At 64.9% G+C, this 23361-nt stretch overlaps 6 protein-coding genes across 6 annotated transcripts; 2 read left to right on the top strand and 4 right to left on the bottom strand.

Moving 5' to 3' along the window:
- Positions 1-206: 206 nt before the first annotated feature.
- Positions 207-2409, top strand: EMIHUDRAFT_217489 (hypothetical protein; the record flags this gene model as incomplete). The annotated part of the gene is made up of 6 exons (XM_005760731.1): positions 207-244; positions 412-443; positions 516-603; positions 771-802; positions 875-962; positions 2286-2409. The coding sequence occupies 6 exons, from the start codon at positions 207-209 to the stop codon at positions 2407-2409; spliced, it is 402 nt and encodes a 133-aa protein (XP_005760788.1).
- A 5440-nt stretch (positions 2410-7849) lies between these two features.
- On the bottom strand, positions 7850-9558 carry EMIHUDRAFT_438302 (hypothetical protein). Its single transcript, XM_005760732.1, has 5 exons — positions 9425-9558; positions 8754-9229; positions 8549-8626; positions 8380-8466; positions 7850-8090 (listed from the first exon to the last, which is right to left on the bottom strand). The coding sequence occupies exons 1-5, from the start codon at positions 9480-9482 to the stop codon at positions 7926-7928; spliced, it is 864 nt and encodes a 287-aa protein (XP_005760789.1). The 5' UTR covers positions 9483-9558; the 3' UTR covers positions 7850-7925.
- A 302-nt stretch (positions 9559-9860) lies between these two features.
- Positions 9861-11327, top strand: EMIHUDRAFT_465574 (hypothetical protein; the record flags this gene model as incomplete). Its single annotated transcript, XM_005760733.1, has 4 exons — positions 9861-10292; positions 10536-10607; positions 10791-10868; positions 11060-11327. The coding sequence occupies 4 exons, from the start codon at positions 9861-9863 to the stop codon at positions 11201-11203; spliced, it is 726 nt and encodes a 241-aa protein (XP_005760790.1). The 3' UTR covers positions 11204-11327.
- A 1916-nt stretch (positions 11328-13243) lies between these two features.
- EMIHUDRAFT_438304 (hypothetical protein) lies at positions 13244-14055 on the bottom strand. Its single transcript, XM_005760734.1, has 2 exons — positions 13398-14055; positions 13244-13348 (listed from the first exon to the last, which is right to left on the bottom strand). Exons 1-2 carry the CDS (start codon positions 13789-13791, stop codon positions 13338-13340), a joined length of 405 nt encoding a protein of 134 aa, XP_005760791.1. The 5' UTR covers positions 13792-14055; the 3' UTR covers positions 13244-13337.
- Positions 14056-16629: 2574 nt separating this feature from the next.
- On the bottom strand, positions 16630-18706 carry EMIHUDRAFT_217497 (hypothetical protein; the record flags this gene model as incomplete). Its single annotated transcript, XM_005760735.1, has 7 exons — positions 16630-16704; positions 16795-16819; positions 17547-17617; positions 17846-17935; positions 18098-18168; positions 18217-18381; positions 18448-18706. 7 exons carry the CDS (start codon positions 18704-18706, stop codon positions 16630-16632), a joined length of 756 nt encoding a protein of 251 aa, XP_005760792.1.
- Positions 18707-21462: 2756 nt separating this feature from the next.
- On the bottom strand, positions 21463-23134 carry EMIHUDRAFT_422484 (hypothetical protein; the record flags this gene model as incomplete). The annotated part of the gene is made up of 4 exons (XM_005760736.1): positions 21463-21790; positions 21864-22220; positions 22282-22710; positions 22805-23134. 4 exons carry the CDS (start codon positions 23132-23134, stop codon positions 21599-21601), a joined length of 1308 nt encoding a protein of 435 aa, XP_005760793.1. The 3' UTR covers positions 21463-21598.
- Positions 23135-23361: the final 227 nt, after the last annotated feature.

The following is a 23361-nucleotide window of genomic DNA, read 5'->3' on the forward strand; positions in this document are numbered from 1 at the left end:
TCACCGGCTCGCGTTCTGTGTCGCTCTCCTGGCCCAGTCCCATCAGTATCAGGCCTGAGGTGTCCAAAACCGCACTTGTCTCGGGTCTCCAAGCTCACACCGGCTCGTGATGCCACGGAGAGGGCTCGAGATTGTCCTCGGTGGACCCCATCCGAGGCAATTGCGAGGGCGTTACGGAGGTCATTACCGGCGCCACCGAACGTGATATGTCTCGTCCCGCAGCCCTCATGCACCAGGGCCATGGGTGCAGTCATAATATGTAGGCCTTCTCTCCCACAGTTTTGAGCAAGAGCCGCAAACAACGCTTTTTGGCACCTTCACCGCGACAAGGTCACACGCGGACGCTCCAGCCTCTCAGCTCACCACCTCGCCTTCTCTGTCGCTCTCCTGGCCCAGTCCCATCAGTATCAGGCCTGAGGTGTCCCAAACCGCACTTGTCTCGGGTCTCCAAGCTCACACCGGCTCGTGATGCCACGGAGAGGGCTCGAGATTGTCCTCGGTGGACCCCATCCGAGGCAATTGCGAGGGCGTTACGGAGGTCATTACCGGCGCCACCGAACGTGATATGTCTCGTCCCGCAGCCCTCATGCACCAGGGCCATGGGTGCAGTCATAATATGTAGGCCTTCTCTCCCACAGTTTTGAGCAAGAGCCGCAAACAACGCTTTTTGGCACCTTCACCGCGACAAGGTCACACGCGGACGCTCCAGCCTCTCAGCTCACCACCTCGCCTTCTCTGTCGCTCTCCTGGCCCAGTCCCATCAGTATCAGGCCTGAGGTGTCCCAAACCGCACTTGTCTCGGGTCTCCAAGCTCACACCGGCTCGTGATGCCACGGAGAGGGCTCGAGATTGTCCTCGGTGGACCCCATCCGAGGCAATTGCGAGGGCGTTACGGAGGTCATTACCGGCGCCACCGAACGTGATATGTCTCGTCCCGCAGCCCTCATGCACCAGGGCCATGGGTGCAGTCATAATATGTAGGCCTTCTCTCCCACACAGTTTTGAGCAAGAGCCGCAAACAACGCTTTTTGGCACCTTCACCGCGACAAGGTCACACGCGGACGCTCCAGCCTCTCAGCTCACCACCTCGCCTTCTCTGTCGCTCTCCTGGCCCAGTCCCATCAGCATCAGGCCTGAGGTGTCCCAAACCGCACTTGTCTCGGGTCTCCAAGCTCACACCGGCTCGTGATGCCACGGAGAGGGCTCGAGATTGTCCTCGGTGGACCCCATCCGAGGCAATTGCGAGGGCGTTACGGAGGTCATTACCGGCGCCACCGAACGTGATATGTCTCGTCCCGCGGCCCTCATGCACCGAACGGATGCATGCAGTCATAATAGGTAGGCCTTCTCTCCCACAGTTTTGAGCAATAGCCGCAAACAACGCTTTTTGGCACTTGCATCGCGACAAGGTCACACGCGGACTCTCCAGCCTCTCAGCTCACCACCTCGCCTTCCCTGCCGCTCTCCTGGCCCAGGCCCATCAGTAGCAAGCCTGAGCCGGCCCGAACCACACTTATCTCGGGTCTGCAAGCTCACACCGGCTCGTGATGCCACGGAGAGGGCTCGAGGTTGTCCCCGGTGGACCCCATCTGAGGCGATTGCGAGGGCATTCCGGAGGTCATCATCGGCGCCATCGACCGTGATAATATGTCTCGTCCCGCAGCCCTCATGCACCGAACGGATGCATGCAGTCATAATATGTAGGCCTTCTCTCCCGAAGTTTTGAGCAATAGCCGCAAACAACGCTTTTTGGCACACTTGCATCGCGACAAGGTCACACGCGGACTCTCCAGCCTCTCAGCTCACCACCTCGCCATCTCTGTCGCTCTCCTGGCCCAGGCCCATCCGTAAAGCCCGAGCTGTCCCAAACCGCACTTATCTCGGGCCGTCAAGCTCACACCGGCTCAAACGACCCACACACGGGCCCTCACACGCACATTACAGATCATAGACGCCACCGAACCCGCCGCCCGGACGCGCGGGTACGCACCGCCGCGCGTGCCGTCGCCGCGAGTACGGGAGCGAGCACGCGTGTGTGCGCCGCGCCTTCGGCCGGTCGCCCTCGCCGCCGCCACAGCGCTGCCACGGCGGCAGCAGCCTCGGCGCCGCCGCCCGCCGCCGCCCAGACGCGCGGGTACGCCGCGCCGCGCGTGCCGTCGCCGTCGAACGAGCGCCACGGTGCCGGTCGTCGCCGCGCGCGAGCAAGCGCGGCGCCCCTTCTGATGCAGGCGCGGCGGGCAGCGCCCGCTACGACGCCTCGCAGGCTGAGCCTCGGCGGCGTCGAGGTCGGTCGCGCTCGCTCCCGCGGGCGCGGCGGTCGCCACCGATCCGGACGCGGCCATGGCGGCCCTCGCGGCCGGCGCGCAAGCCGCAGAGCCTGCCGGAGGTGCCACCCGAGCGGCGAGGTGAGTCGGTGGTGGCGGTGGCGAGGCCTATGGCGGTACGAGCGGGGCTGATAGAGGCTCGTCGATAGTGCATCGGCTCGGAGGCTGCGATTAGCGGCTAATCACCGGGTGAACGCAACTGCGCCGCTCGCCACCAAAACGCCGCCGAGAGCCGCCGCCGGCTGCGTCGCGACCGCCGCCGCGCGGCTCGCGGCGGTGGACCCAGCGTCGCCGCTCGGAGCCGCCTATATACTCGACCAAGACTCGGGCTCACGGCCGCGAGAGCGACGGGGCTGGTAGACGGCCGCCGGCGACCTAGCACGGCGCTGCACGCCGCAGAAACGCCGCCGAGAGCCGCCGCCGGCTGCCTCGCGACTGCCGCCGCGCGGCTCGCGGCGGAGGACCCAGCATCGTCGCTCGGCGCCGCCTATATACTCGACCAAGACTCGGGTCACGGCCGCGAGAGCGACGGGGCTGGTAGACGGCCGCCGGCGACCTAGCACGGCGCTGCACGCCGCAGAAACGCCGCCGAGAGCCGCCGCCGGCTGCGTCGTGACTACTGAGCCCGCGCGCCGCGCGCGGGCGAGGGGAGCGGCGACGGGGCGGTGGGCGACGAGCCGCAGCAGCTGCGCCTGAAAATGAGGTGGCGGCGGGAACTAGAGCGTCATCTGCTGCCGTGCGGGCAAGCGATCACCGCCCTCGAGCGCGCCGCGGCAGTAGTCCGTCCGAACCAACGCGACAGCTCGGACCGCGCGCCGTGCTCGCGCGGCGGTGAGGGGGGTGGCGGTGGGCGGTGCCGGCGGCGAGCCGCAGCAGCGCAACGGCAACGCAAAGGCTGCGGCCTGAGAGCGCCGGAGAGGAGGCGCTCAAGAGGTGGCGCACCTCAACAGCGCTCCTCCGGAGCAATCGATTCGGAGACCTCGCCGCCGCCTCGCCGCGCGGCTGAGCCGGCACAACCTTCCGGGCCTTCAGGTCTCCACAGCGCCGCCCGCCACTCGTAGCTTTTTCTTTTTTATCTTTTATCTAACGGGGCTGCAAACAACTTATCCACTAGCTCTCGAACCAAAAAACAGAAAATTTGCGGACGGCTCGAGTTGTGCTCTGATACAGACTACCCAACCCACAGGGCCACAGGTTGCAAATTTCTTGGTTGCAGCAGGCAGCCTGATCGATCGAAATAAATACAAGCCGGCAAAGCCGGCGGTCGCAGCCGTGCTCTAGAGAGATATCGCAGTCTCAAGTGAGCTTCCAGGCTGAGCCGGTGCAGAGTGTGCCGGAGCAGCCGGCGCCGAAGAATAATCGTATCCCCAAGTGCCCCACGCCCCGTATTCGAACTCCTCGGCCTCGGCGGCAACCTCGTCTAGTGCCTCATCCGCCCTCTGCAATGAGTCTGCCGAATTGTCGCTCTCCGCTGCCGGTGCTGGCGTGTCTCCTAGGTAGCTGTTGAGAGCTTGCACAAACTCATCGAGTGAATGCACGACGACAAACACAGCACCCGCCCGAACCAACCGTGTGCGCCACTCCTGTTGGCGTTGCAGCCGAGCACCGGGTACTTTCACCTCGACTGCCAAGCCGATCTCGTTTAAGGCTCCTCGCCAGTGCACGAAAACATCCGGGTAGCCGCTCGAGCTCCCGGTTGTTCGGAGTGCGTTCCATCGTATGGCGCCAAGGCGACCGCCGCCAAGGAAGGCGCCATTGAAAGAACCCACAAAGGGCATGTCAGGCCAGTGTTCGCGCAAAAAGTGAGCGATTGCCTTCTGTATCTCACGCTCGCGGCGATGCCGAGAACGCGTCATGTTGAGCACGGCGCGACTGTTATGACTTACGTAAAAAAGTTTGTTTTAGAATCGCGAGTGTTCAGTGAGATCAATCGAATAAGTACACTATACTCCCGGTGACCACCCGCAACCATTCGAGGCGATTTGCAACGCTTTTACTGCATTTTTTTGAAAAACCCCACCCTATATGAGATACCAAGCCTGGGTATTTCGATTGCGGCTGTAAGGTCACTGTAAGACTTACAGGTAGCTGTAAGGTCAATTGAAATACCTGGCTGGGGTATATCGATTCGGGGCGGATATTTTTCACTTTAATAGTTTTCCTTAACTTATTTCGCACACATTTGCCCCCCCAACCAGTAGAGGTTGAAACACAACTTTTTTGCTTTATGAGGTGCAATATGAGGTGTGGATGGAGCGCTAATGAGTCACTAGGAGCGCCGTTCGAGGGGGCCGATAGGCGTGACACGGCTCAAATTTGGGTTAAAAACTTCGTATTTTTGGCCTTGAAATGGCAAATTTTCTTCGGGGGGGCTCTGCCCCCCCAAACCCCCCCGCTGGGGGGGGCAAAGCCCCCCCCAGACCCCCCCCCTACACTGGAGTGGGGTGGTTTACAGGGTTGAGAAGATATACGCTCTAGGTATTGCAATACCAGGGTATGGCTGGGTGGGTTTCTTTTGTTGAGGAGTTCAAGAGGATGACAAGACTCACATCGTACGAGGCGCGCTCTGTTTCAGTGCGTCGTACATGTAGCTCGTACGGGTGGGCGTCCTCTCTGTGTATGAGCGGGACTGTTACGACCACAGTCGGGTACGGACTCCATGCGGAGAGAGAGAGAGAGAGAGGGAGACAACCGATGCGAGTCGACTGGTGTGTGTCGTCGTGGTTTCGTATCAAGAATTCTCTCTCTCTCTCCATGCGGACCATCAGTGATGTATTTTTTTTTCAGTGTCTTTGCTGGAGAACGCCCTCGGGAACACACGTGCAACACCCCCGACAAGGTGCGACACCCAGGAGCCAGGTCCGCGCGCGCCCTCGCCTGCACAGCGACGCGCGCCCGCCAGGTCGCCGCTTCTCCCCGAGGGCGAGCACAACCCACAGTTTCGTCCGCGCGGGCACGGCCGACTCTGCCAGGCACCCCCCTCGCTGGAACCGGGGTCAGCCGTGCCGCGCTGCCTCATGAAAGATTCGGACTCAGTACAGACGCAGGGGTGGAGACCCCACGCAACGCGCTGCGAGGGCGGCGCCTCACGGCGGCGCCGTCTCTGATGTGAGCCCCTCGGACGGAGCCTCCTCAGTCGACGTTGACCTCGGCGGCACGCGACTCCTCATCGCTCCACGACCGCAGCGTCATCGAGGTGGAGTCGTCGGCGGCAGCCTCGAAAGCCGCCTTGGCAGCCGCGAGGCTCGCGTCGTCGAAGACGAGGGTGCGCGCCCCGCCCGACTCCCACACGGCGCGGGAGACGTCTTCGTCGAAGCACTTGGAGTACTTGGCAACGATTTCGGCCCAGGTGGCGTCCGCGCGGATGGGCGCGAAGACGAGCATGTGCCGCGGCAGCTGCGAGGTGGAGAGAAGGTGGACAGAGTCTGACTCCTCTGGCGGCGGCGCGCGCTTCGGCGGGGGCGTGGGCTTCGCCTTCTTGCGTGGAGGCTCCTGCACGTCGTCCGCAGCGTCGGCCGAGGAGGAGGCCCCATCGGCGGTGGGCGCATCCGGCTGGCCGGCGAGCCAGTTGTCCCACGCCTCGATCGCCTGGCTCGTCGGCGCGAAGAGGGGCTCCCGCAGGTCCCAGCGGACATACCTCGCACCATTGGAGGGGGTGCGGTATCCAGGCACAAAGTACGACCGAACGGGTACCTGGCCCCGTGCGAGCGTCTTCTCCTCATTTCGCTTCTGCCCCCCTCGCGACGTGTCCTGCGGCTGAAAGTCCGACATTTGTGCGAGTCGCCATCCGGGCGGCAGAGGCTTGGAGTAGCAGGTGCGGAGGTTGTGCCCGAACATGCCGCAGTAGCCGCAGCGCTGATCGCCAGCCGCATACGTGTTGCCCAGCATCTGCTCAGCGTGGTCCATGCGCGCCTTCGCGACGGCGCCGACGAGGTCGTCGAGCTGCGAGATATCGAGCAGCTCAGGCAACGACGGTGCCATCATCTTGAGGGAGTACGCCATCTCAGGCCCGCCGATCTGCTGGTGCAGCTGGACGTGGGCCCAGACGTGCACGCAGAAAGGCAGCGGCACGACAAATGGGAGTGCCCCACCAAGCGATTTCGGACAGGGGTGATGGTTCTCGACAGCGCCAGGGCACTCCGGGCGCTTCTCCTCGTACAGACCGTACACCGCCATCACGAACTGGTAGTCGTAGGACATGCGATAGAGGAAGGTCTTGGTGAATGCAGTCTGTTCCGAGAAGTCCGACAGAAGGCCCGCGATCGCCTGCTTCAGGTCGGCGTCCTGCGAGGCGAGGATTTCCTTGAAGTCGACGTAGTACGCGTTCTGGTCCCGCAGGTTGCCCTTGTCGAAGTCGTCGTAGATGCGCTTTGCGGCCGCGAGAAGATTGGCCTTGGACCACGTTGACGGCGGCGACATGGTGAGAGCGAGGCAAGCAACTGGGTGGTGAGAGCGAGGCAAGCAGTGCCGAGTCCTGAGTGATTGAGGAGACCTCGCGGCTGCCAAGGCGGCTTTCGTGGCCGCCGGTGAGAGGGCGGGCGCGCTGCAGTGTGTCTCCCCCTCTTGTGCGTCTCTTCTGAGTCCGAAAAGTCTGTATGTACTCCTCTTCCCTCTCCTCTCGTGCGCGCCCCCGCCCCTACCCTTCTGTTCCCTCCGCGCGCCGCCGGGCGCGCTTGCTCGCCTGAACACTTGTCTTGGGAGCCACGACGAAAAATTATCATTAGGGGAAAACAATAAACCTATTAGGGAAAAAGGAAAATCATCCACATCGACAAAAAGGCGAAGTTCGCTGAGGCGAGGGGAGGCGCGTGGTCCGTGGAGGAGAGACGAAACAGGCGTGTTTGAATTCCTTAGTGCCAGTGCGCGCCACCCCCATGCCCAGAAAGGAAGAAAGAAAACCGACACTCCAAGGGAGGGTTACGGTAGCGCCCCCACATACACAGTGGGGAAAAAAGAAAGATAGGGCGGCGGCGTGAGCAAAAAGAAAGCGTCCCTGCAACGGGGGAGCACCGGGGAATTCTTCTTTACGTCGATTCTTCCCCCTGTGATCGTCCTTTATTTCCAAAATCCTGCTCGTGCAGGTGGGGACTCTGCCCTCCTCCCCCAGCCCTCGTTTGGGTTGCTCTGGTTTTGTTCGTCTTCTTTACGTCAAGTCGACCCGTTTTTTTTTCTATCGCAGCGCACTCGCATCTCTGTGAGCCTAGCGCAGCGCGAACTCGCTCTGAGCCCAGCGCAGCGCGGACTCGTCGTCTGAGCCTAGCGTAGCGCGAAGTCGCTCTGAGTCCAGCGCAGCACCTCGTACATCACCATTTTGGCTCGCCAGCTCAAGCCCTCCGCGCCCCCACACCGGCATATTTTTTTGATATTTCTTTTTCCCATGACAGACCTTTGCCCAGAATGGGCACGCACGGACAAAGTTAGCCCGGTAGCCTCCCAAGGCAAGCAACACAGATGGTAGCACGTAAAGGCGAGCTGTACGCAAGTATTCCAAAAAAGTTACAAGCTCACAAAAAAGTGTTTTGCGTATTGCCATTGTTACATTGTTGCAGCACATGTATTGCCATTGGTAACATTGTTGCAGCACATGTAATTCGCTTTTTTCTAGAAGAACTCATCACATTTCTCAGGTCGTGTCGGCACTTGCTGGCCCAGCGGTCGCGCGCAAGCGGCAGCCGTCGTCACAAACACTCCGTGGCGCTGCGCCCAGCTCGCCTGCACCTCCACGTCCAAGCCCGCGTCCGCCTCGAGCGCGCGGAAGGCGTCCGCCTAGTAAGGTGAGGTAAGGCGAGGTAAAGTGAGGTAGGGTTAGTGAGGTAAGGTGTGGTGGGCCAAGGGCCGGGCAGCTAAAGACGAGGAGGGCCCCTGCGCCGCGCTGCAGGCGTCGCGTGTGTGGTGCGGCGGCGAAAGGGCCGCGGAACGTCCGTCCGCTCCTCTAGCGCAGAGCTGCCTAGGCACCTCTGGCGGGGAAGTCCGGGGCGTGTCTGAGGCGCGTGTTCGAGGCGCGTGTTTGGGGACGTGTGTTTGGGGGCGCGTGTTTGGGGGTGTCTGCGCAAACCTTGAGGACGGCGCAGCGGCCGTCGGGCTGGGGCAAGACAGCGATCGAGTGCCACGGGATTGTGGCGGGCAGCAGCGGGTGGATCGCCTGCATGCTTCATCATTCTCCTGACCCGCTTTGATCATGCGTATTGGCGTGATGACATATGCAGGCAGCAGCGGCGGGTCGCCTTGTACAGCGCCTCCTTCAGGCTGAAGTGCAGCATCACGGCGGACGCAGGCTCGAGGCCGAGGGACGACGACTCGTCCTGTTCCCACGAGCAGGCTCTAACCCTCGGCCACACCTCGGCTGCACCTCGGCCGCATCTCGGCCGCATCCCGGCCGCATCTCCGCGAGATCTCGGTAAATCTCGGCGAGATCTCGGCGAGATCTGCCTCAAACGCCTCACGCTCGACCGGCGCGAGGACACGACGTGCGAGGCGCTCCGAAGGACGCCGGCGGGCGCTCTCCACGTCGACCCCGACGCCCACCCGCCCCCTCGCGCCGCCACGCACCGCCGCCACCAGTGCCACCGCGAGCCCGCCGCCGCCGCCGCCGCCGCCGGCTTCGCCGCCGCCGGGTTCGCCGCGGCAGCTGCGCGTGTGGGATATGGAGCCGAGCAGCTGGGCGTCGCCGACGCAGCCGGGCATCTCCGGCGCACCGCTGGCGTCAGGGAGCAGAGCGCCGCATGCCGGCGATCCGGCGAGGGACAGCGCTCGGCGGAGGGCGACGCGCCCGGCGGCAAACTCGATGCCTCGTTGCAGCGATCCGCGCCCTCTGGCCCATGCCAGCTCCGACGGGTGGAGCTCCTCCGCCACGGCCCCGAGGGCGCAGTGCAGAGGCTCTGCTCCCCCCTCCCCAGCCGACGGCCCTGGAAGGGTGACAGCAACGCATGCGCCCGAACAATTCAGCAGAGGCAGCTCGATGTGATCAGTGAGGAGCGTGCGCAGCAGAGGCGGCGGTGGCGGCGCAGTGACCGCCGCGCGCACGGCCGGTCGCAGGGCCACGGCCACACGTGGCGCGCCGCCGAGCAGTGGCGCGAGCAACAACTCCATCTATTGCTCGCCGCTCCACCCGCTTGTCGCCCTTGAGCTCGGCGACGCCGCCACGCCTGTGTCCGACATCGTGTGGTGAGTGAGCCGAGCAGGCCATGGGAGAGGAATGCGACTCTCCTTCTCAGCCTACGCGCGCAAGGAACTACGGTGGAAGGCTGGCGGTTGTGGTGCGCGAAGCAAGAGCGGCGGCTGTGGCAACTCCGAGCTGTGTAAGGGGAGAGACCACCGGTCTGGGAGGGGCTTCACTGCCCGGGTACGGGGCCGCCAACGGCTGAATTCTGGGCGAGTGAAGGGGAGTGGGTCGGTGAGTGTGTTGGGAGCACGCACCGAGAGCCTGCCTAAGCCAAAAGAAAAAATTGGCCGTACACAGCCGTCCTCCTCCGTTCTTGCAGCATTGCCGACGCCACCACCGCCGCCGCACGAGCCTGACCACCACCGCCGCCGACAATGCTGCAAGCTGCCGCGCGAAAGGCCGCAGCGGTCCAGCGCTCCTCCTTCTTCAGCCTGCTGCGCGTGAAGGATGTGCTAGTGCCGCAAGCCACCGCAGCAGAGCCTCTCAGTGACGACGCCGTCGCGCGGGTCAAAGAAGACATCAGCCAGAGCGCTGACGCGCTCATCGAGGCGCACAAGCCGCTGCTCCCTCCAGCTTGCGAGCGCGCGCCCGCGCACCTGCAGATGGCGGCGCTGGCGCTCGCGGCGCAGAGGCACCTGCTGCACGTCTCGGCGACGACCGACGAGCTCAACCTCGTCGATGCCGCCGAGGTCCGGTGGGTGGTCGGTGGCGCGATCGGCGTGGTCGCGCCTCCCAACGGCGAGGAGCCGTGGGCGGTGCCCGTCAACTACGTGCCCAACCGTCTCTCTATGGTCATCACCGGCTCGGTGTGGCAGCCTCACACAAGCACATTCTCGTCATCACGCTGTGCATATGCCGCCGCCCTGACCGCTCGCCCGCGGCCGCTCTCCGCTCGCACCATCCCTCCTTGCCCCACCACCTCACTGTGTTTGTGCACCGCGCTCTTCTGCTCTCGCCCACGGCCCACCCACGAGTGCGTCTGCCGCTCGGCTACACCACCAACTAGCGCCTAACCAGCAGCCTGCAACTACAGCTGCCGGACGGCGCAGGTGTGGTTCCCCGGCCGCCGCCGCAAGATGGTGGAGAGGATGCTTGCAAACTGGCGGGCCGACCTCGGCGAGGCGTTCGCGCGCGCGCACGCACGCACGCACGCACGCACGCACGCACGCACACACACACACACACACACACCTCACCCAACGCGCAACTGGGCCTTGCACATTCAATGCCGTGGTCCCCAGTCTTTAGACGTGGAGTCGCGAGGGTTGTCTGTGTGTGGTGAAGTTTACCTGACCTTTCCTTAGGCGTTCGCGACCGCCCCCGCCGAGCCTGCGCCGTCGTGCCGAATGACGAAGTGCTTGTACACCGAGTTTCTGCACGAGGCGAGCGGCATTTTTTTTTCAAACATAGCCGAGAGGCAGCCGAGAGGCAGCCGAGAGGCAGCCGAGAGGCAGCCGAGAGGCAGCCGAGAGGCAGCCGAGAGGCAGCCGAGATGCAGCCGCGATTTGCGCCCCGCCGAGACGCGAGCCGCGGCCTTGGCCATGAGGAACCTTCTCGGAGGTCCTCCGTGCAGGCGGGCGACGAGCACGCCGAGGACCTGACGCCGCTCTTCCACGCGCTGCACTCGGCGACTTTTGCGGGCGTAACGGGCTTTCGCGCCTCGAGCGAGCGCGACGAGCGCGGCCGGTGGATGCCCGTCTTCCTCTTCGACAGTTGATTCGTATTGGGCGTGTCCCGTTTTCGATTGGTTGGCCGAGCGGCACGATTCTGAAATAGGAAGAGAAGAAGATGTTAGTGACTTCCTGTTCCCTGACACTTCCTTCCAAAAAAGAATTTAGGAAGAAAACTAGTTTTAAGAAAGTCGTGCAAAAAAGAAACCCGCGGCATCGCGCCGACAGCCGACACAGGTGCAGGGTGGGACACAGCCACGATTTGTTGGCCCATACGCTCGCAGCGATCAAAATGCGCCGCGCCTGTTCAGCCGAGCTCGCCGACGCCGGCTCGGCGTTCCACGAGCTCTGGGGGCGGACGGGCTGGGAGCGGCAGGCTGCTCCAGCTCCGTTGTGCTGGTCGCCGTCGACGAGTGCCTACTTTGACGGCGTGCGGGCAGCGGGTGCCGACTCGTGCGACGCAAACTGGTTCACGGCAGGCAGCGGAGACCTTGCGAGTCCTGCGGGTCGGCCAAGCTTCAGCGCGCCGGCGCCAGCCGTCCTCGGATACGACGCTTCCATCTTCGATTTTTGCACCCAGCAGGACGTGTCGGGAGGCGGCGGCGGCGGCGGCGGCAGCTGGCAGGCCGACTTGGTTGCGCGCTGCGTCGGCGCCAATCTGAACGCGCTCCGCGTCCTCCGCGGGTGGAACATGTGCTTGAACTTTCGGTGGCTCGTGTGTAGATCCACATTCGGGCAAGGGCTGCAGCGCACAGACCAGGGCCGGCACGCACACACACACACACGGCAATGTTGACTCGAGTGCGACGGTGACAGGTGGCTCGTGTGCGCCGCTCGCGGGAAGCTGCCCGGCCAGGCGCTGCGGCCCGAGCTCGTCTTTGCCACCCGCCCGGGCGACCTGCAGGTCCTCCGTGCATACCAGCGCCGAGAGGGGCGCGGCTGCATCGGAGGCCCGTGCGAGAGCCACTACTCGCCGGAGCACATCTTCTTCGCGGAGGTGTGCGCTCTCTCCGCCCTCTGCGCAAACGGCGGCGAGCTCTTCTCGCTGCCCGCCGGCCAGCGCTTCGAGTGCCACTTCAGCGCAGGCGGCTTTGAGGCGCTCGTCGACCAACTGACGGGGAGGACAAAGGTGGCGGGCTCCCCGCCGCCGCCGAGCCCGCCGCCGCCGCCGCCGCCGCCGCTGCGTTTGCCCGGCAGGTTCCTGCCCGGCTCGCTGCGGGACCGGGTAGGCACCGTCGGCGCGTGCAGCGTTCTCTCGTGTAGCGGCGTCTGGGCGCGCTTTGCGGGCGGCGCCTCGTGTGGCCAGCGCGTCGCCGCGGCCGTCCGGGCGCGTGTGTTTCTTCTTTGTGTGGCTGTGAACGGCGTCTCTTCACGCCTCTATTGCCGTGAACAGGAGCAGCTCTCCCTTGCGGACGCATGCGATCGAACCGCACGGCTCTTCCCTACGGAGTGCGGCCGCTGCGACGGTGCGCCGCCGTCGCCTCCGCCGCCGGCGCCCCCCCCGCCGACACGTGCTGTGCACTCTTCACGGCCGCCACTGCCTCTGCCGTCTCCTCCGCCGCCAGCTTCGCCGCCGCCACCGCCGCCGCCGCTCCCGCCTCCGCCGCCACGGCCACCCCTCTCGCGCGTCGACCCGGCGACACTTGCCGTCCTCCTCCTCCTCTGTGGCTCGTTTGGCTCCGGCTTGCTCAGCCTGTGTGCGTCGCGCAGGCAGGCCCGCCCTCCCACGTGCACTGGGCTTTGCACCTTGAATGCCGTGGGGTCGTTTAGACGTGGAGTCGCGAGTGACTGGCTTGGCCCTTGCCCCACCACCTCGTGTGTGTGGAGAAGTGTACCTGACCTGACCGTAGGCCCGCGAGGCGCTTCGAGCTCCACAGCGTCGGCGAGCCGACCACGGGGGACGAGGGAGGAGCCGCCCTCTCGACCCCGGCCGAGCTGCGGGCAGCCATCGACAGGCTCGCGGCACTATGCTCGTCTCCGCCGCGTGTCGCTGCCGAGCTGTTGGACAAGGTCGAGGCACGAGGGAGCGGGTCTCGGGCAAGGCCTAAAGACTGAGGTGTCGGTCGAGCGTATACTTTCTGTGCCCCGATGTAAACTCCACTCGGTTGGAAAATGGACAAAACAATCTGGCACACTCCACACACGTTTACCCAACTCCTAGTAGAGGTGTCCCGCTTTTATTTATTCACTCCACACACGGTCGACTTGCGGTTGCGCGCTCTCCTGACCCTCGCCACGCGTGCACAGCGTGCAGCGGACGTATCGCCCATGGCTCTGGGCGGCACGGAACACGCGGCCAGCGGCCCGCGAGCTCTCTCCGTGGCCCGTCATGGAGGGCGAAGAAGGAGGGGCCCGGTCTACGCCTCAGAAGAGCGAGGATAGCGCCACGCCCAGCAGCAATGTCATCGACGCCAGAAATACTGCCGTTTGTACCACGGCACGAGACGTTAGTGCGGCGGCATCTCCGGTGGCGGCCGCAAGCAGGCGACCGACGACGAGGCCGGCTGCCGCAGAGGTGGCACAGTTCCAGAAGTACTCGCGCCTCTTGGCGTGAGCGAACGCCTGCAGATGCGGCGGGACGGCACGGTTGCCCTTGCCGTCGGGGTTCCAGCGCAGGCTGACGATGCAGCCTCATTGGCTGCTGCGGCCCATGTTGTAGAGCATGACCCCGGCGGCGATGGTGAGATCCGACAGCGGCCCCAGCCCGCGAGAGACGCTGTATGCGCCGAGCCCGCAGAGCACGGCACCGATGGCCTTGCGGACGCCACCTTCCCTCGGATGGATCATGCGGAGCTGGCTCGCGTAGCGCTCCTCCTTTGTCAGCCGAGGACACGACTCGCTGGCCATTGATTACCTCACCGCCGCGGGGCGCGGCGCGCGACACAGGCCGTGAAAATTTGCCGAGGCCCTGTGAAAAAAAAATGGACCGGAAACCGCGCGCTCGTCACGAGAGGACGTCGCGACCTTGGAGAAACATCTCGTCGCCGCCCGCCTGCGCAGACGAGAGGACCTCGCCCGCCGCAAAGTCGCCGCTCGCGTTCGCCTCGCGTTGCAGCACATCACACCACGCCGCCGAGATGGTCGTCACCCACACGGCGAGCTCCTGCGCGGAGGGCGCGCGCAGCCGGCACGACGTCCTGCGGCTCGCGCAGACGAGCTCGAACTCGAACTTGGCCTGTTCGCACAGCCGGGCGCGTGAGGACGGTGCTCCTCTTCACAGCTCTCGAGGCCGAGAGCATGACGCCTTGGAGCGCACGCGGACCTTGAGGATGGTTCCGAGCGGGATGCGCCGCTCCGCCTTCGTCCGCTTGGCGGCGGCGACGGCGGCGGCCGTGGCGGCGGCGGCCGTGGCGGCGGCGGCCGTGGCGGCGGCGGCCGTGGCGGCGGCGGCCGTGGCGGCGGCGGCCGTGGCGGCGGCGGCTGTGGAGACCTCGAGAGCGACACCGTCAAACGAAGCGCCGGGGCCCGCGGCGGGGGGGGAAGTGGAGGAGGTGGAGGAGGTGGTGCAGGAGGAGGTGGAGGAGGAGGCGCAGGGGGTCAAGGTGGAGCAGAGGCCGGCGGCGGCGGAGGCGGGGGGCGGCACGAAGCAGAGCTCGTCCTGGCGCAGGTAGACGAGGCGGCGGCGGTACGAGAAGGAGAGCCATGACAAGCCCTTCTTCCAGAGGTAGCCGGACAAGCGCACCTGTGGCGAGGGGGCCCACCGGCAGTTGGTCACTCGGTGGATCGACTCCGTCGTGGCGCCCCAGCCCTGAGTGGACTTAGGCCACCTTCCCTGCCGCCCGTCGCTTGGGTGGGGGGGTCCGATCTTGGAAGCAGGTTGCCTCCTACTACTACTCTTCGAAGACAGTACGAGAGGTCTAGAGAGGTGCGCACCCCGTCGCTCTGCGGCGTGCATCCGCCCGTGACGGAAGAACAAGCGGAGGCCGAGCGGCGGATGTCTGAGCCGGGCTCCGCCATGACCCCCGAGTCTGTGGGGGGCTCCGCCAGGACCGCCTACGCCGGCGAGAGAGGAGCCGAGGTCAGCAACCGCGGCCCAGCAGCCTGCTGCTCTCGCCGCGACCGCACGCCTGCATCGGCGCTCGCGACTCGCGGGGCGACGGCTCCACGGACGGGGGGCGAGAGTCCTGGTTGGCGGACGGGGGGCGAGAGTCCTGGTTGGCGAGCCTTCCCCATGAGATCGCGCGGGCGATGTCCACTGCGTCCACCGCCTCGTCCACCGCATCCTTCGCCTGATGACATTAACGAACACCTAATCCCTTCATTAAGCGCGGCAGATCCGAGACACGACGTCCGTCGACCGCGTCCTCGGCGCCGCCAACCGCCGACGACAGCGCAAACTCGCCGCTCGCTACGGCCGCAGCATGCTTCAGAATCGCCGCCCGCCGCCTCTCCCACATTGCCGCCCGCCGCCTCGACGCGTCCTCCACATCGCCGCCCGCCGCCTCGCCCGCCGCCTCTTCCACCGGAGACCGCCCCGACGCGGAAGAGGAAGGCAGCACGCGCGCGTCGATCTCCTCAACCTTGGCCTCCCCCCTGCCGCCCCGCCTGCCGCCGGGCTCGTACTGGCTCCGTCGGAAGAGGGAGGAACCTAATGGACGGGTGAGCGCAGCGTCCGAAGGAAGGCTGTGGCAACAGAGGTGTGCCGTCGGGGGAGGGGGGAGCCTGTCGAGTGCGGCGAAGACTCGATCGGCTCCAGGCGCTGCGAGAGCTGCGGGAAGCGCGGCGAGAGGCTGCCGAGCGACGAGAGGCTGTCGAACGCCTGGCGGAAGGAGAATCGGAGTCAACAAGAAGCCGTGAAGAGTCGCGCCGTGGCGAGAGGCCGTGTGCCGCAGACACGCGCTCCGCCACGCCGGCCGAGCAGGTCGACGCGGCGGAGCATCCGCCGCCACAGCCCCCGCCGCTGCCGCTGCTCTCTCCTCCTCCTCCCCCTCCCGCGCCGTGCGTCGCGCCACTCTTACTGCTCCTGCTACCGCCGCTGCTCGGGCTCGCGGCGCTGACACCACTCTTACTGCTCCTGCTACCGCCGCTGCTCGCGGCGTTGAGCAGCTCCTGCGCCAGCTCCTTCGGCGTCCTGCGAGAGAGGTTGCTCACGGCCGTGCCGCTGTGCGACGCGGCGCCCGACCCTACGGTGTGTGAGCAACCAACATCAGGGAGTGAGTACGGCACCGTGCGGAGAATGCAGCCGAACATATGCGTGTCCCGCCGCTAAGTACCAGTCGGAAGACAGGGAGCCCAAATCCCGCATCTATCCGCCCGGGCCGACGCTCGGCTGCGGGCTCCTCTCGCCCGTGTTCGAGCGCGTCACCGAGCGCGGCCTCTCTACCAACTCGCGGACGACCGGCCGTGCGAAGGCGGCGGCTCCTGAGGGGAAGGCTCCAAGAAGGTTCCTGAATGGTTCCTGTGTCTCACTGCTGGCCATGCGAAGGCGGCAGCGCCGCTCTCTCGGCGCCCGACGGCCGGCATGGGCGGGGGCCTAATCAACAGAGCGCTGCGACTCCAGAGGAGGAAAGCTGGCGCCCGCTGTGAATCCCTCGATCGTGTAGTGTACCTAGAAGAAGAAAGCTGCCGATCAAGAGGTAGAAAGCGCGCGCGAGTCGGCCGGCAAGGTTTGGGGCATGGTGATGTGCGACGGCGACACCTCCTGCTGGAGCCACTCGTGCTGCCTGTTCACAGCCGCGCACTGTGAACGGCGACTCCTCCCGCACACCTGCCCGCCGGCCACATTGCTGCCGCAGCGCACTGGCCGAGGCGCGCGTCTTCGGGTCGCGGTCGAAACAGCGGAGCAGAAAGTCGTTAAGCAGCGGGGAGCCGGTGCGGACCTGCGCGTCTCACCCCACCGGTTGACTCATTCATTCCTTGAGCAGAACGTCGTTGAGCAGCCGCTGTGGACCGTCTCGGGGACGGGCGAGAGGGCCATCTCTCGGCTAGCTCTCGGCTGTATCTCGGCTCTGTCTGCCGTCTCGGGGATGGGCGGGTCGGTGTTGTGCACGATGCGGTAGAGGGCGTTGACCGGCCGCAGCTCGAAGTAGGGCGGCTCGCCTAATCAATCAGCCAGCGAGCAACCAACTCCTCAACCAGCTCGAGGACCGTGCAACCATATCCCGGCCACATCTTGGCTGTCCGCGGCTACATCTCTCGGCTAGATCTCGCCCGTCAGCAGCTCAAGGACCGTGCAGCCGAGCGACCAGATGTCGGACGCCGTCGTGAAGGGCTCCATCTGGATGATCTCAGGCGCCATCCAGTAGGGCGTGCCGACGGGCCCCTCTCCTCGCCCATCGATGGGTGCCCCCGCCTGCAGAGCAGTCGAGTAAGCAATAACCTCCGAATTTTAAGATCCCCCCCCCCCCCCCCTCCCGCCCAAGCGACCAGCGGCCGCTAAGTCTACACTACCCTCGTCTCGCCCCCGCCTGCTCCGCCGCGTCGACGACGCGGCTGGCGACCCCAAAGTCAGCGAGCTTCACCTGAGAGCGGATCCATCAACAAGATACGAGTCAATCGGCGGGAGGCAAACACGGTCGCGGCGGCGAGGGCGAGGCAGCGGGCGGCGTCGGCGGGGGCGGGGAGGAGGGCTGCGGCAGCGGCGGCGGCGAGGGCGCGTGTCGGGCGGCGGCGGCGAGGGCGAGGCTTGCGGCGAGGGCGAAGGCTGATCGTCTCTGAACTGACAGGAGGACTCGCGGGCGAGCACGCACCTGCCCGTCCTGCGTGATCAGGAGGTTGGCGCCCTTGATGTCTCGGTGGCAGATGCCCTGTGCGTGAAGCCACTCGAGCCCCGCCAGCACCTGAAGCAAGGACAGGAGGACAGGAAAGCTGGCGTCGGGGCTCGTGCACCCTCTCTCGATGGTAGCTAGCATGGACAGGAGTGCAGCGTTGTTGGAGGCGGCCAAGGGGCGGCGGGGGGGGGGGGGGAGAGCATGAGGTCTCGGAGGTGTGCCCCGGGGCACCTGCCGCATGTAGACGATGAGCATGTGCTCGGGCAGCCGCCCGAAGGTCTTGAGGATGGAGGCGAGGGAGCCTAACACACACAGAGCTGGGACTCACTGAGAGAGGAATGCGTGCGAACCGGCCCCCCTTGGAGCGAGGGAGCCGTTCTCGACGTACTCGAGGACGAGGTAGAGGTGGTGCTCGGTGCGGATCGTCTCGTAGAAGCGGATGATCTGCGGGTGCGATAGATTCCGCAGCAGCTCCACCTCAGACTCGACGGCACGGGCGGCGGCGACCGACATGCCTGTAGGAAACGGGGTAGTTAGAGGCAGGCTCAGCGAAGGTTTGAAAGGCCGCGAGCGTACGACACCGACGAGTGGGATCTCCTTGATGGCGACGAAGTGAGAGCCGCCGCCGCCCTGGTTGAGGGCGCGGTACACCCTGCCCGACGCACCACGCCCGAGCTCCTCCCCCAGCACGTACTTTGAGTCGAGGAGCCACGTCTTGCCTCGCCCTCGCTCAGCGCGTCTTGCCTCGCCGCTGCCTTTAGCTGTAGAGATGCTGGAGATCGAGTGCTCATCGGAGCTCTGAACCGGAGGAATGGGGAGAAGGCTGCTGCCACCTTGCATAACCACCACGGATGCCTTTTCACGGTTGGTGCCTTACCACCGCGAATGCCCACCACGACGCCCGTGTTATTGGGTTGTTTGGCGGCGTCTACAGTGGGTTGCGGGCATTAAGAAAACGTTGCATTAAGAAACCCTACCAAGAGATTTCCGCGAGGGGAGCTCGATAGACTCGAGGGGCCAGGATACGCCGCGAGGAGGACGGAGTTGCGCCGAAAGGCGAAAGAAGCCGCGAGAACAAGGGACCGGCAGGCGGCGGCGTCGCAGGACGAGGCAGAAGAGAACGACGCGACAGAGGAGGAAGTGACAAGGGAGAGAACGACGAGGGTGGGACGACCGCGAGGTGGCATGAAGGTTGCAGCGAGAAGCGGCGAGAGACTGCGAAGAGAGATAGGAAGAGGCAGACTCCCTAGGGTGGGCGACGGATAGCGCACCACACACCTCTCCTTAAAATCCCTGTGTGGTGGCGGCGTGCCGTCCTCCCATCCCTCCCTTGGGTTGTCTGTTTTCTTTCTTTCTTTTAGAGATTTCCGCAAAAATCTAAGAAACCACGGCGCGCCGCAGGCGCGGCCCCGAGAAAAGGCCAGCCAGACACGAGTCTCGAGTGTGAACGGGAGCGGCCCCAGCTCAAAATTTCTCTTCGCCTGCGGCGCGCGCACTTGTCACTTTCCAAGTCTACGGTGTTCTGAGTGGAGTGGAGATGGAGGCGTGTGTGCGTCTTCCCGTCATCCAGAGAGCCGACTCGGCGGCAGACTCTCTGGCATCGCCCTCGCGGACCGCAGCTAGCAGCTTACCTCTTACCTAAAATCCTTAGGGGGCCGGCTCTGGCCTGAGTGCCGGCCGGAGCTAAGAAACCACGGCGTGGGGTGGGTGAGGGCTGTGGAAAGGCTTAGAAACGGCGGCGTGCCGCCAAATTCTGTTTTCTTAATGCCCGCAACCCACTGTACAACCATGACATGCCTAGGGGCCTAGAGAACACAACCCCCTCTCTCTTTTCTCCCAGTAAGCTAAAAGTACGTACGTACATGTGCCTAATGGAAGACTACATTCCATGAGCATGACTAAAGCCGTACGTTTCCATCTTTTTTAGAAGAAAGAAAACAGACAACCCAAAGGAGGGATGGGAGGAGGACAGGGTCCCCACGCACCTGCACGAGCAGGATTTTGGAAGGGCGATCAGGGACACGGATGAACGGAGTGGGGAGCGCATCGCGACACGGAGCTCGGAGGGGGGCTGGGCAGGGTGTTCACCCACACAACAGGGTCCCAGGGAAGCAGGGATTCCCCTCTCGTATAGGACAAAGTTGCACCCGGCGGCACGGGCGCAGGCGCGGGCCTCCGACTGGTTGCGCTCTCCTACCTACTCGAGTAGTTCTCCTGCTCCTGATAAGGGACAGCGACAGGCTCGCAGCGCGGTGCTCGGTGGACTCCCTACTCCACCGGCGGTCTCATCTCCATCTGGCGACCTGCCTCCAGTTTCTCACTGGCAGTCTCTCACTACCGCACCGCCCTTTCTTTTTGCACGGCGTCGGTGGTGGTGGCGGTGGCAGTACGTACATTTATGCGTGGAAACAAACTGGACAGCACAATGCAGTACTGGTACACATGTTTCACCGTCCTCTCTCACACCTTACCGAGAGGCAGCTCAAACTCGCCGCGACGCACCTGCTCGCTCTGCCAGTGCTCAAGTGGGCGAAGGAGGAGGGCGGCCTCTTCTACCTCGCCCGCAGCGAGTACGACCTCGCGTGCGGGCAGGTTTGAGGACGCATGCGAGTAGAGATAGGCTCAGCCGCATGACGTACGCAGCGGGTACACCGCGCGCGTGTATGTGTGTGTGTGTGTCCCTGTCTCTTATTTGTCTAAGGTCTGTCTCTGTTTGAGGTGGTCTCTCAGTGAGAGTCTATCTGAGGTGTCGCTCGGGTTGTTGCCTTAACTAGATAACATTCCCATATTCTTTAATAGCGGCTAGTTTGTCACAACACGTGCCGCAAGACACGGCGCTTCCAATGAAGCAAGTCATTTACTCGAGTATCTTGGACGCATCCCTCGACGCGAAGAGCCATGCAGTCACTCGAATTACTTGGACCTCTCCTGCAAGTAGAACGAAACATTCTTGGAGCTTCCCCCTACATGCAGGAACGCATCTCATCCGTGGCGACGCGCTGAGCCACCGAGCCGTACTCGGCCGCGCCGCCGCGTCGAGGCACGGGTCCCCAGCCAAGCAGCGACGCCGAAGCGTCGACCGATAGAGCGCCACGCCCAGCAGTATGGGCGTCGACCGCTCTCTCGAGCGGCCGCGTGGCAGTGCGTGGCGCGGGCGCCACGGGCGGCAAGCGTGGAGCCGCTGGAAGAGCCGGTGCGAGCCGTGGACGGCAGACGCTCCCCACGTCGCCGAGAGAGGCTGCGGGAGAGGGCTCAGGAGGCCACCGGAGGCGCCGGGAGGCTCGGGAGGCGCTAAAAAGTGGCCCGGGCACCTCGCGCCACCCGTCTGGTGGGGCCAGGTGGGCTCAGGAATTAATCCAGGATTTTAAGGTGATCCACTACACCTGACCGAGAATTGGATGGTAGGAAAGGTGAACAACAGCGCGTTCGTTATGGGTGGACGCGAGAGAGATCGACACGAACGAGCAGCAGCACCGCAAAAGAATACACCACAAAACATTCGCGGCCTCAGATGCTCTGCGAGTGCGGCATGGGCGACGACTGGGACCCGGGCAAATGCTGCTGCCTAAGCGGCTCCACAAATATCAAACAACACGAATGCGTATCTAGATAAAGACAGACACACACATACACGCACGGTGTACCCGCACGTACTGACATATGCGCCTGAGCCTATCTACTGAACGCCGAAAAACCTGCGCCGCGGGCCACTAATGGGGTTTTGGGGTTGCACTAATGGTCAAAGTACATCTCGTACCCGGTGCAGATGTGCGGCGACTCGGACGCGGCGAGCAGCAGCTTGGACGCCATCGCTGGGCCGTACTCGCCCGCCGCCCGCTCGAGCGCCGAGGCGACCTCGAGCACAGTCCCAAAGCACTGCGAGCTGCATAGCCCGGAGAACTTGAGCACTTCCCACAGCGACGCCTATGCGGGTCCAGAAGGACACGCGTGTGCGACCTAGCATCTCACTAGACTGCAAGAGGGGCTGCAACGCCGCCGTCTTGGCTCCGAGCACGGCGTGCACCGCGACCCCCTCTCGGTTGTCGCCGGGGAAGACCTGCTGCCGAGCGCGAATCCAGAGAGTCAGCCGGCCGGTGCAGATCAGCGCTGCCGCCTCGCGAAACGCGAGGCACGCGTACGCGGTCGTGCGAACGAGGCGCAGAAACGCCCGGTCGTCGAGAAGCGACTCGTCGAAGCGGTCCATCGTGCGCACCCACGCGAGCAGCAGCTTGCGGATCCATTGGAGCTTCATGCACGAGTCATGGCCGCTGGTCGACGCGGTGAACGGCAGCCGCGCGCGCATCGCCTCGAGCACGATGGTGGCGGCGTCGACGACCATCTCATCGGTCCACGCCTGTTACAGATCTGAGCGGTCGACATCTGAGCGGGGCAGTGCCTAGTGTGAGAGAGGGGACCGGAGAGGCAAAGAACTTGGCCTTGGCATCCGCCATGCGCCAGACGGAGGCCGACGCCGCCTCCTTCTTCGCCGCCGCCGCGTCCGCCAGCTCCCTCGCCGCAGCCGCCGCCTTCCTGGACGTCGGGTCGTCCTCCTTCACGGCGGCCTCTGCCACCTCGGCGGCGGCGGCAGCCTCCTCGGCCTCCTTGCCGAGCGCCGCCTCGGCGGCCTTTGCGTGCACGTTGGCGGCCCTGAGCTTTGTGCGTTCAGCCGACTGCCTGCCCTTGACCTCGCCCGCTGTGGCGACCGCCGCCGCCGCCGCCGCCTCGGCCGACGCTGCGTTCATCGCGGCCTTATTTGCCACCGCCCACCAGTCGCACTCGGTCTCGTGCGGCTTGATGGCGTAGTGCCACGCGCACGCGAGCACATACGGGCGGAGGGTCGCCACCTACAACAACACGGCTCGTATCTCCCCATCTCTCCCCACCTCTCCCCTTTCACTAGAGGGCGCCGCGCGCCATCTCGAGGGTCGGCTGCGCCACAGCCCGGCTCCACCGGCCGAAAGCATCTGCAGCGCCCTCCGCCTCCACCGCGGCCTCCGCCAGGCCCTCCGCCGCACCGTCCGCCTCTGCCGCGCCCTCTGCGGCGCCCCGCAGCGCTGAGCGCAGCGCCGCCTCGAGCTCGCCCGCCTGCCGATTGTGCGCCTCAGGCATTGCCGCCAGCGCCGCCAGCTCCTCCTCCTGCCCGAAGACGGTGGCCGCCTCGCGCCTGAAGAGGGCATTGCCGGCGCGGCACGACTGCCCCGAATACGCGATGGCATCAGCGGAGGCGGCCTTGCTCGCGGCGGCGGGGTCGGCGGCGCAGCTGCGCATGGACGCGATGTAGGAGTCTCGGAAGACAAGCGCGGTGCCTTTCGTCCTAAACCCATCCTTGCGGACCCTGCCGTAGATCGGGTGGTCTGGCGCATGGCGGATGTCGACACGCCAGCGCGGGGCCCTCTGGCGACGGCGCCTCTCCCGTCGCCTTTCCGCCTGCTCATACTCAGCCGCGGTGGGCCCCGGCCCAACCGCCCGCGCGTACTCCACCGCCGCCTCCACCG

Source organism: Emiliania huxleyi, assembly GCF_000372725.1.
Source record: "Emiliania huxleyi CCMP1516 unplaced genomic scaffold EMIHUscaffold_74, whole genome shotgun sequence".
In the NCBI taxonomy this organism is placed as follows: domain Eukaryota; phylum Haptophyta; order Isochrysidales; family Noelaerhabdaceae; genus Emiliania; species Emiliania huxleyi.

Excerpts from the sequence above, each read along its gene's own strand:
- EMIHUDRAFT_438302 (XM_005760732.1), bottom strand. The coding sequence starts at position 9,482 with ATGTCGGACACAGGCGTGGCGGCGTCGCCGAGCTCAAGGGCGACAAGC. Across the intron at positions 9,230-9,424 it reads GGCGACAAGCGGGTGGAGCG|GGCCGTCGGCTGGGGAGGGG; the intron begins GCGAGCAATAGA and ends TCACCCTTCCAG. Across the intron at positions 8,627-8,753 it reads TCGAGCGTGAGGCGTTTGAG|GACGAGTCGTCGTCCCTCGG; the intron begins GCAGATCTCGCC and ends TCGTGGGAACAG.
- EMIHUDRAFT_438304 (XM_005760734.1), bottom strand. The coding sequence starts at position 13,791 with ATGAGGCTGCATCGTCAGCCTGCGCTGGAACCCCGACGGCAAGGGCAA.